The sequence below is a fragment of the Mytilus californianus genome, unplaced genomic scaffold (genome assembly GCF_021869535.1).
Source record: "Mytilus californianus isolate M0D057914Y unplaced genomic scaffold, xbMytCali1.0.p SCAF_1, whole genome shotgun sequence".
Lineage (NCBI taxonomy): Eukaryota > Metazoa > Mollusca > Bivalvia > Mytilida > Mytilidae > Mytilus > Mytilus californianus.
In genome coordinates this window covers 96,472,440-96,484,643 of record NW_026262581.1, presented here as the reverse complement: position 1 = coordinate 96,484,643, position 12,204 = coordinate 96,472,440, and the positions used below count along the sequence as shown (strand labels likewise).

The 12,204-nt window shown below is 33.3% G+C and overlaps 1 protein-coding gene across 2 annotated transcripts in view; it reads left to right on the top strand.

The window, feature by feature from the left end:
* LOC127710185 (inactive histone-lysine N-methyltransferase 2E-like) overlaps positions 1–12,204 on the top strand; it is a 64,192-nt gene that overhangs the window by 36,209 nt on the left and 15,779 nt on the right. For both annotated transcript variants that reach the window (XM_052215952.1, XM_052215951.1), the window contains exons 13-21: positions 656–765; positions 1,425–1,508; positions 2,144–2,432; positions 2,755–2,853; positions 4,128–4,298; positions 8,674–8,897; positions 10,968–10,994; positions 11,209–11,365; positions 11,711–11,983. In XM_052215952.1, the coding sequence (XP_052071912.1) occupies positions 656–765; positions 1,425–1,508; positions 2,144–2,432; positions 2,755–2,853; positions 4,128–4,298; positions 8,674–8,897; positions 10,968–10,994; positions 11,209–11,365; positions 11,711–11,983 (1,434 nt within the window). The remainder of the gene's footprint in view (positions 1–655; positions 766–1,424; positions 1,509–2,143; positions 2,433–2,754; positions 2,854–4,127; positions 4,299–8,673; positions 8,898–10,967; positions 10,995–11,208; positions 11,366–11,710; positions 11,984–12,204) is intronic.

The following is a 12,204-nucleotide window of genomic DNA, read 5'->3' as shown; positions in this document are numbered from 1 at the left end:
AAGAAAACTGAAAACCAGTGCCTTATGATCTGAAAAACTAACAAAGAAAACTGAAAACCAGTGCCTTATGATCTGAACAACTAACAGAAAACTGAAAACCAGTGCCTTATGATCTGAACAATTAACAAAGAAAACTGAAAACCAATGCCTTATGATCTGAACAACTGACAAAGAAAACTGAAAACCAGTGCCTTATGATCTGAACAACTAACAAAGAAAACTGAATACCAGTGCCTTATGATCTGAACAACTACAATTCCTCACACATCTCTCTGTGTCTATACAAAACATTAAAATAGCTGAATATAATGTAATATTGGCGGTAAGGGAAGACAAGATGAATTTCATGGTCTGGTATACAAAGGATAGAATCATCTTCCTTGAAATCTGATCTTAATCAGGTCTGTTTTATTTACATTAGAGTCAATTTTATATATATTGTTTTTATGCCCCCGCCGTAGCAGAGGGGGCATTAAGTTTTACCCTTTTCCGTCCGTATGTACGTCCCAAAGTTGGTTTCCGTTCTCTAACTTTAGTTTGCCTCAACCAAATGTTATGAAAATTATACACAATACTTATTACCACAAAATACAGATCAAATTTGAATTTTGATGGTGTCACTTTAACTGTTCTAGAGTTACTATTTATTTTGTAGGTTAAACATACATTTGAAGATGGAGAATTAACATTTATTGTTGTATCAACAAAAGTCATCCCCAGGGGTTCTGAAATAACCATACCATATGATTATAATTACAAAGAATGGTAAGTATTCAACAATTACAAATCTTACGCAGAAATAACCATACCATATGATTATAATTACAAAGAATGGTAAGTATTATACCATATGATTATAATTACAAAGAATGGTAAGTATTATACCATATGATTATAATTACAAAGATTGGTAAGTATTCAACAATTACAAATCTTACTCTGAAATAACCATACCATATGATTATAACTATGAATTAAAAAAAGTGATAAGCATCAAAACAACAACCAAAATCATTTCAAAATGTTCTGTACTGTAGTACCCAATGTTTTGAAAGTTTCCCAGCCTATGATAGTGTGGGTTTATAATGTTTTCTTGTCAGTCCCATATCAGGTTTAAGTTTTATGGTTAATGTAATCCAACAGGAAGTTCACATCAACTTAGTACCATGTTCATTGTGATGAAAACTTTTAAAATTATATGACAAATTATAGTTGTGACCATGGTTTCACGGTTCACTGAACTTGGAAATGTGATAGTATGAAATCAGTAGATTCTCATGTTAAAAGTTTTTGATTGTGGTAGTTTACCATGAAATTGTTTTCACATTAAGTTATGACTTGAACTTTTTGAATATGTGCCAAATTATATAGTGTTGGCAATGGTTTTAGGGTTCACTGAATATTATGTTTATTCACCATTTCAGTACATATTGTGTGGAATGTGCCTGTCTGAGGAATAATTGTCCTGTAGCAAAGTATTTCAAGAGGAAACAAAATGCTCAAAACAAGTAAGCTATGATGTTTTTATAAGCCTGTCAAAGACCAACATATAATGCATACTAGTAATGGTATTCAATTGTCCATCCACCCTTGTCCGTCCGTACGTCCACAAATTGGTTTCCGTTCTCTAACTTGAGTTTGCCTCAACCAAATGTTATGAAACTTATACACAATGCTAATTACCACAAAACACAGATCAAGTTTGAATTTTGGTGGTGTCACTTTTACTGTTCTAGAGTTATACCCCTTTACAAATGGAAAATTTTTCGTTTCTGTTCTCTAACTTAAGTTTGCCTCAACCAAATGTTATGAAACTTGTACACAATACTTATTACCACAAAACTCAGATCAAGTACAAATTTGGGTAGCGTCACATTTACCGTTCTTCAGTTATGTCCCTTTATAACTTTATATGATATGCAAGCGGGGGCATCATCTGTGTCCCATGGAGACATTCCCCATTTATTTCTTCATGTAAAGTACAAAATGTGCACAGATTGTTTATTTTGTTCAATAAATTTTCACAAAAATTGCATGCTATTACTTGTTAATCTTGTATAGTGTATATGTCTTGTTGAACCGTTTGAAAATAGTAATGCCATAGAACTTGTGTATTTTTGTTGTTGTTTATATATATTTGTAGGAAAGAAAAAGAAAAAGTAGTGCAAAAAAATGTGGTAAAAGCTGTAAAAACTCCGACAACGCCGGTTAAAGTCATTAATCATCAACCCAAATCACCAAGATCACCGGCAGCAAGCCTTCCTCGTTCACCTGTCAAATCTCCCATTAGGAAGTCCATTAGCATTGAGGAGCCTATTATAAAAGAGGAAATAGACGAGGTTAAACCAGAGGTGCCTCCTCCACCACCTCCTCCTGTGGTATCTCCTGTCAAAGAATCTGTCATGGAGGAACGACTTCCAGAAGTCAAAGAGGTAATTTTTTAGTTATTTAACTTCAAAACCTCAATGATTTTAAGCCAAGTCAGGGAAAATACAAAGAAATAGCCTACTTATTAGGTCTAAGACTTTACTAACATTTGTTTTTCTGCTTGATGATCAATTTCATTTTAAAATGAAAAACAAAATAGTTTGTTAAATACAGATTTTTTTAGGGCTTACAGTTCAGTGTTTATTTTTTGCATTGGGAATATTAAGGAAATAATCCCAGAAATTCATATTTAGAAATAACTGCCTGTTAAGGATTACTGCTGTTCTTTGCAATGCATTGTATTTCATAAATGAACATGTTTTTTAGGAAATTCCCCAAGACCCCAGCACAGACAGTGGTACAGATCATCAAGATACACATAGTGAAAGTGAGGAGAACCCTTCAACAGAAAGAACAAGAAGACTTGTAAGTACAGTACTGACTTGCTTAACCTAATTTGTGAAAATTTGCCTAGTCATCTTATGCAGTTGCCAACTGATTCAACTGGACTGGCAAGCAAAAGTGACCACTACTAGGGAATGGACAGAAACTGTCTACTATATTATTACATTGTATCAGGATGGTACACATTTACTTTGGTTTTGCTTATTATACCCCACAGAACAAAGTTCTGTAGGGCATCATGTTTTTAACCTGTCAGTCCTGTTATTGTCATCACTCCTCTGAAACCACACAACAGAATTATATGTAACTTTATAATGTTGTATGCAAGTGGGGGCATCATCTGTGTCCATGGGGACACATTCTCCATTTATTGTTGAAAAGAGCCTGTACTTCTAACTATTATATTTTCTCTCGTTCAACAATTGCATCTAGCAACAGTGATTTTCCTACCCTTTTTCAAATGGGGCCTGGGCCCTAGGCAATTGGGAAAAATGTGTTGTATAACGTATGAATTGGGAAGAAACAAATCATTGTGTTCAACATATTTTAATGGTGTTATTTAGTATTTTAAAATTCCAATTTTTATGCCCCCGCTGTAGCAGTGGGGGCATTAAGTTTTACCTTTGTCCGTCTGTAAGTACGTACCTACGTACGTCCCAAAATTGGTTTCAGTTCTCTAACTTGAGTTTGTTTCAACCAAATGTTATGAAACTTATACACAATGCTTATTACCACAAAACACAGATCAAGTTTGAATTTTGGTGGCGTCACTTTAACAGTTCTAGAGTTATGCCCCTTTATAAATGGAAAAATTGCAAATTTTTAGTTTCCGTTCTCTAACTTGAGTTTGCCTCAACCAAATGTTATGAAACTTATACACAATGCTTATTACCACAAAACTCAGATCAAGTTCAAATTTGGGTAGCATCACTTTTACCGTTCTTCAGTTATGTCCCTTTATAACTATATGATATGCCAGCGGGTGCATCATCTGTGTCCACATGTGGACACTATCCACATTTATTTATTGTTGTCTGGGCCCATGTGGTGGCATTCATCACTGCTTACTGTAAATAATGCGGTCAAATTATGATCACCTAAAACATTAGATTTACTTTGATTGGTTGTAAGGAAACGTTCACTTAATATTTTAAGTGAAGGGGGAAAAAATTTCAGTTGACCTTTCTCAAGTAACGAATTTGTATTTTGATCTGTTATAAATTTTGCCTTCTGAACAAAGTGTTATTTGAAACAGTTTATTGAAAGTATAATAATAACTATTATTTGATTTTCAGTCAAGGGAAGATAGAAAAATGGAAGCCATTATGAAGGCTTTTGAGAAAATGGAGAAGAGGCAAGAAAGACGAAAAGAAGCCTTAGCAAGAATGGATCATACTACTAAAAAACCAGCTGCAATAGGTATTAAGCAAACAGAAGAACCCAAGAAAGAGAAATTGAAAGCAAAGGTAATACCAACATCAGTCAAAATACTACAAGCTAGTTATGTTAAAGTAGAGGTAGGGCAACACATGGAATCTCACTCATTCAACCCTAAAACAGATTTGTGTGTTAAATATAGCATCTGATGAAGGATATAATTAAAGGAATTCATTTTGTACTTCTGATTGTTACATTAAGATAACATGTTTGTTGAAGATTTTGTAAGATTAGGATGGAAATTTTAGTAGTTTTGGGGTAAAGATTGCATGAAATGCAATCAAAACCCTGTGGTACTGACTTGATATCTATATCTTCCTAGGTTCATCACTACCTTTGATAGTTTAAACAAAATAGTGCAGTGAAGTGATCATTATTTAGATCCTATCCACTCAATGTCATGCAATTTATTAGTCCCCTACCGACAAAGTCGAAGGGGACTTTAGGTTTGCACTCCGTCCGTCTGTCTGTCTGTCTGTCCATCCGTCAGTTCAGCAAATCAGTTTTCCAGACTTTTTTTCTTAGTGCTTGAAGATATTGATTTGATATTTGGTTTATTGATTTATCATGACAAGTTACAGGTCAAGTTCAATTTTCACGATTTTAGCTTTTCTCTTTGTTCAGTTAAAGCCCTTTCCCTAGAATTAAATTTTTGATGAAATACTTATTAATTAGTAGATCTCTGTTCAAAGGGAAATAACTCATTTTTTAAAAGACAAAATGACATTTTGGATTTTTTTCCTTTTCTTTGGTAAATTATTTGAAGAATTTAGTGGTAGGTTTGTTGGTCATTCTTGAAGATATTGATTTGATAATTAGTATATAGTTTTATCATGACGAGTTACAGATCAAGTTGGAATTTTGTTCCAGTCTGATAATTTGTGCAGAGTTATGGTCTTTGGACATAGAAAATTCACTTAAATAATCAGTTTTCAACAGTTTTTATACGACCGCAAAAATTGAAAATTTTTTGGTCGTATATTGGTATGACGTTGGCGTCGTCGTCGTCGTTGTCCGGCGTCGTCCGAAGACACATTGGTTTTCGCACTCTAACTTTAGTTTAAGTGAATGGATCTCCATGAAATTTTACCATAAGGTTCAGTACCACGAAAGGAAGGTGGGGATTGATTTTGGGGGTTATGGTACCAACAGTTAAGGAATTAGGGGCCAAAAAGGGGCCAAAAATAAGCATTTTTGTAACTTCCAGACAATAACTTGTGTGTAAGTGTATGGATCTCTCTGACATTGTACCACAAGGTTCCATATCACAAAGGGAAGGCTGTAATTGATTTTGGGGGTAATTGCCTCAAAATTTTAGGAATTAGGGGCCAAAAAAGGGGCAAAAAACAAGCATTTTTTCTAGTTTCATGACAATAACTTGTGTGTAAGTGTTTGGATATTTCTGAAATTGTACTACAAGGTTCCATATCACAAAGGGAAAGCTGGAATTGAGTTTGGGGGTAATTGCCCGAAACGTTTAGGAATTGGGGGCCAAAAAGGGGCCAAAAATAAGCATTTTTCTAGTTTCCAGACAATAACTTGTGTTCAAGTGTATGGATCTCTCTGAAATTGTACTGCAAGGTTCCATATCACAAAGGGAAAGCTGGAATTGAGTTTGGGGGTAATTGCCCGAAACGTTTAGGAATTGGGGGCCAAAAAGGGGCCAAAAATAAGCATTTTTCTAGTTTCCAGACAATAACTTGTGTTCAAGTGTATGGATCTCTCTGAAATTGTACTGCAAGGTACCATACCACAAAGGGAAGGCTGGGATTGAGTTTGGGGTGATGAATCATAAGGGGGTTCAAAAAATTTGGTGGGGGGGGTATTTTTTTTTTTCTTTTTTTCCTTTTTTTTTTCTTTTAAAATTTTCCATTTTAAGTTGGTTATTTCTGATTAATATTTAAAAGCAAATAATAATGATATGGTAGGAGATACACACCAAACAGGATGTGTAAATTATTATATAATAAGTATTGTGCAATAGCAAGAAATTTTCAATTGCACAGTATTGCACAATTGCAAGAAATCTTCAATTGCACAGTATTGCGCAATAGCAAGAAATCTTCAATTGCACAGTATTGCGCAATAGCAAGAAATATCCAATAGCACAATATTGCGCAATAGCAAGAAATTGTCAATTGTACAGTATTGCACAATAGCAAGAAATATTCAATTGCACAGTTTTGTGCAAAAGAAGATACTTCGTATAAATTGCTTATTTCTTGATCAATTTCAATGGGGTTTTATTCTTGAATTCTTGGGGTTCTTTAATATGCTGAATCTAACCGTGTATTAAGTTTTTGGATTTTGGGCCCCGTTTTTAAATTGGTCCACATTGAGGTCCAAAGGGTCCAAAATTTAACTTTGTTTGATTTCATCAAAAATTGAATTATTGGGGTTCTTTGATATGCCGAATCTAACCGTGTATTTAGATTCTTAATTTTTGGTTCCGTTTTCAAATTGGTCTACATTAAGGTCAAAAGGGTCCAAAATTAAACTTAGTTTGATTTTAACAAAAATTGACTTTTTAGGGTACTTTGATATGCTGAATCTAAACATGTATTTAGATTTTTGATTATGGCCCAGTTTTCAAGTTGGTGCAAATCGGGGTCCAAAATTAAACTTTGTTTGATTTCATCAAAAATGAATTCTTGGGGTTCTTTGATATGCTGAATCTAACCATGTATTTAGATTTTTTATTTGTGGACCCGCTATCAAATTGGTTCATATTGAGGTCAAAAGGGTCCAAAATTAAACTTTGTTTGATTTCATCAAAAATTGAATTATTGGGGTTCTTTGATATGCCAAATCTAACCGTGTATTTAGATTCTTAATTTTGGGTCCCGTTTTTAAATTGGGTCTACATTAAGGTCCAAAGGGTCCAAAATTAAACTTAGTTTGATTTTAACAAAAATTGAATTCTTGGGGTTCTTTGATATGCTGAATCTAAACATGTGTTTAGATTTTTGATTATGGGCCCAGTTTTCAAGTTGGTCCAAGTTGGGGTCCAAAATTAAACTTTGTTTGATTTCAACAAAAATTGAATATATGGGGTTCTTTGATATGCTGAATCTAAACATGTATTTAGATTTTAGATTTTTGGCCCAGTTTTCAAGTTGGTCCAAATTGGGGTCCAAAATTAAACTTTGTTTGATTTCAACAAAAATTGAATATATGGGGTTCTTTGATATGCTGAATCTTACCATGTATTTAGATTTTTTATTTTGTGGGCCTGCTATCAAATTGGTTCATATTGAGGTCAAAAGGGTCCAAAATTAAACTTTGTTTGATTTCATCAAAAATTTAATTATTGGGGTTCTTTGATATGCCAAATCTAACCGTGTATTTAGATTTTTAATTTTGGGTCCCGTTTTTTAAATTGGTCTACATTAAGGTCCAAAGGGTCCAAAATTAAACTTAGTTTGATTTTAACAAAAATTGAATTCTTGGGGTACTTTGATATGCTGAATCTAAACATGTGTTTAGATTTTTGATTATGGGACCAGTTTTCAAGTTTGTCCAAGTTGGGGTCCAAAATTAAACTTTGTTTGATTTCAACAAAAATTGAATATATGGGGTTCTTTGATATGCTGAATCTAACCATGTATTTTGATTTTGGACATTGGACCATAATAGGTAAATTAAAAAAATTGAAGTTCTTAGACCACATTCTTTCTGTGTCAGAAACCTATGCTGTGTCAAATATTTAATCACAATCCAAATTCAGAGCTGTATCAAGCTTGAATGTTGTGTCCACACTTGCCCCAACTGTTCAGGGTTCGACCTCTGCGGTCGTATCAAGCTGCGCCCAGCGAAGCATTTTATTTTCTTCATGCTTGAAGATTTTGACTTGATATTTTTATGTAGTTTACACCATGACAAGTTATATATCAAGTTAGAATTTCGTTCCATTACAATGAATTTGTAACTGTTAGGGGACTATGTATTGCCATGCAATACTCACAGAATGCTTGTTGATTATATGTTATACTTTGATATATAAGTTACAATATGATGTGTATTTGAATTACCATACTTGTCAAGACAAATTTTTTTTTATTAAAAATTACATTAGTAGTGCATGGTATATGAATCTGTTATAAAAATAGGTTCAACTACAAATGTACAATCATGAACAAAGGAAGATAACTCCAACTTAAATTTAAACTTGCATAGCAAAATATAATTTCGATGTTTTATTTAAAAATTCACAAAATTGCAAAATGAAAGCAATCTTTACCCTTCAGTGATCACAAGCACTTTGATTAACTAAAGTCACTACAGTGTCCACAGAAACTAATAGAAAAGGTTAACTGACATTTATGGTTAATAGGTAGGAAGTCAACAAAAATAAAACAAATATTTTAAAGTTTGGAAGTTTCTAACTAATCTTTGTCATTCTAGTGTCAGGAACCAAAAGAAACGAAAGAAACAAGAACAAGTGAGAGAATAAGTAATGCTGAAGAGGCAAAGAAAGAGAAAGCCAAGATAGTTGAGAAAGTTGAAGTGAAACCTATAGTGGAAGAACCTGTACCAACACTTCCCGATCCACCAGCCCTTCCTGTTACACCAGTCCTACCCATTACACCAGCCCTTCCAGTCAAGAAAGAACTTAAAGTTTCTCACAAGTATGTGTTTATAGTTTATTATATTGAGATTTAACACAACTTTCTATACATTTGTACAATGTCTCTTGTAAATTAATTTTTTTGGTGGAAGAAATTTGAATGGTGAGGGTTATGCCATCCTTAAATTATTAACTTGCAGACATAGGTACATACCAGTAGATAGAATAAGTCTTGTCATTTTAAAAAAATTATGGAAGGGAGTTTTTACTTCTTACAGTAGTGGTCAGAGACTGAAGTGATCTGTATAGATAGATGTTAACTAAGTTTTTAGACCAGGCCTTTCTCACAGATACCAGAAATTGTGAAAAAAAAAGTAGAAGAAAATTATAATAAACAAATTATTATACATGATTTCATTTCTGGAAAAGAGCATCAAAATGACTGCTTAATTTGTGAATGGATAACAATTTTTATATGACCACAAAATTGTTCCATTTGTATTATGTTATGGCAATGTCTGTGTCATCGTCGAAGACATTTTGGTTTGCAGACAATAACTTTGAGTATAAGTGTATGGAGCTCTTTGAAATTGTAGCACAAGGTTCCATACCACATGGGGTTGATTTTGGGGGTTATTGTCCTAGCTGTTATGAATTACGGGCCAAAACGGGGCCAAAAACAAGCATTTATCTTGTTTCAGGACAATAGCTTGTGTTTAAGTGTATGGATCTCTATGAAATTTTACAACAAGGTTTCATACCTCAAAAGGAATGTTTGGATTGATTTTGGGACATGGCCCTAACCGTGGAGGAATAAGGGGCCAAAAAACTAGGATTTTCTGGTTTCTGGACAATAACTTGAGTATTAGTCTATGGATCGCTATGAAATTGTACCACAAGGTTCCATACCATAAAAGGAAGGTTGTGTTAGAGTTTGGTAGTTGTGACCCTTACCATTTAGGAAAAAGGGGCCAAAAACAAAACTTTTGTAATACTTTGTATAAATTGCTTATTTCTTGACCAATTTCAATGGGGTTTAATTCAAAGTCTTAATTCCCAGGAATCTAACCGTGTATTTAGAATTTGGATTTTGGGTCCTGTTTTTGAATTGGTCCATATTATGGTCTAAATGGTCCAAAATTAAACTTTGTTTGATCTCATCATAAATTGAATTATTGCTGTTCTTTGATATGCTGAATCTAACCGTGTATTTAGATTTTTAATTTGGGGCCTGTTTTCAAATTTGTCCACATTAAGGTCCAAAGGGTCTAATATTAAACTTTGTTTGATTTAAAAAAAAAAAAGAATACATGGGGTTCTTTGATATGCAGAATCTAACTGTGTATTTAGATTTTTGATTTTGGGACTGGTTTTCAAATTGGTCTACATTAAAGTCCACAGGGTCCAAAATTAAACTTTTTTTGTTTGATTTATCAAAAATTTAATTCAAGGGGTTCTTTGATATGCGGAACAAACATGTATTAAGATTTTTGATTTTGGGCCTAGTTTTCAAGTTGGTCCAAATTGGGGTCCAAAATTAAAATTTGTTAATTTCAACTAAAATTGAATATATGAGGTTCATTGATATGTTGAATCTAACCGTGTATTTAGATTTTGGATTTTCGGCCATGTTATCAAATTGGTCCACATTGAGGTCAAAAGCGTCCAAAATTAAACTGTTTGGTTTCATCAAAAATTGAAATTCTTGGGGTTCTATGAAATGCTGAATCTAACCGAGTATTTAGATTTTGGATATTGGACCATAATAAGTTAAAGTCCAATTTCACAATTTTTAGATCTTAGACCACATTTATTCTGTGTCAGAAACCTATGATGTGTCAAATATTTACTCACAATCCAAATTCAGAGCTGTATCAAGTTTGAATGTAGTGTCCATACTTGCCTCAACTGTTAAGGGTTGGACGTCTGCGGCCATATCAAGCTGCATCCCGCGGAGCATTTTATTGTCCCAAAAATTGTTTCCAGTACAAAATTTTCATCACATAAAACATAAAAAGTTTTATTGATATATTTCTTGAAATTCAAATTTAGTTGGTATAGTGAATACTTGAATACATATAATATTTTATGAATTGTATTCATTGATTCCATCATTAATTTTTTTTCACAGGAAAAAGAAAAAGTCATCATCAAAAAGGTAAAATCAACTTTATCCTTTCAGAGGCTACAATATTTTTGCACAAATAATAGTTATCTCAATTAGCCTTTCTGTGTTTCAAAAAGTTAAAATGATATTGTGATAATTATTTGCAATGTAAATTCATAATAATTCGTGAACCATTTGAAAAAGTTTGTAGGTAAAACAATAATGCAGGTATGCAAGTATTTAAACCTATTGTATATTTTTGTAGGAAGTCTAGGATAAACAGCAGCAATATTGTAAAGTCTGAGCCTCAGTCACAAGATGAATCTAGTAATACCACACCTAGCTGTCCATCCACTCCAGTCTCAGCACCTCCTGATGTCTCTAATACACCTCCATCATTCAAGTTCTTAAAAACCAAGAAGGTTAGGACACTACTTGTACTTGATTGCTTTTAGTATTGGTTACAGAATTGGCACTTAAATTAACCCAAAAAATAATAATTAACATATGTTAAATATCAGTGTCCAAAAAATATTTTGGCTGCCATTTGTAACCTTGAAAACTCACAACGTTTTTTATCTCAACTGACCTCATCACTTTGCTACCGTCGTCTGCTAATTTTTTCAAGAATCTTCTCCTTTGAAACTACTCGGCCAAATGGAACCAAACAAAAGCTTAACATTTAAGATTAAAATACTAAAATGTAGAATTGCCCTGAATAATAGTATAATATGCATTAAAACAAATACTTATCTTTAATGTTTTAGCATTTAATGAATGAATGGTTGAGTGAGAAGAGTCAGGATGTTGTTCCTTCACTGCCACCACCGCCACCATCTGGCCAACCGTCTGGCCAACCATCCAAAATAGAGCCATTGGAAGTACAGGTAGAGGAGGATACAATGTATGTAGCCTGTCGTCCAAGTCCCAGGAATGCTCTGGATCATTTGAGGAGGAATAGTACCAGTGCAGGATGCAGTCCTTATAGCAATCTATCATCATCATCAAAACAAGAAAGCAGCATAGGCTCAGCAAAAAAGGTAAGTTCCTATGAAATAGTTTAAGGACATCATATGTAAATGAAAACAATATAGACTCTATTCAGTTGTTGTTTAAAATGGTTACACTTTTAGATTATTAGAGCAAAATAAAATGTCAGGTACAATTATAAAGATTATTTAAAGCCCCTTTCTCCATTACCCATACATTGCTAGTTAAGCCCTGATGTTTACCATATAAAAAAAAATTCTATAAGTTACTT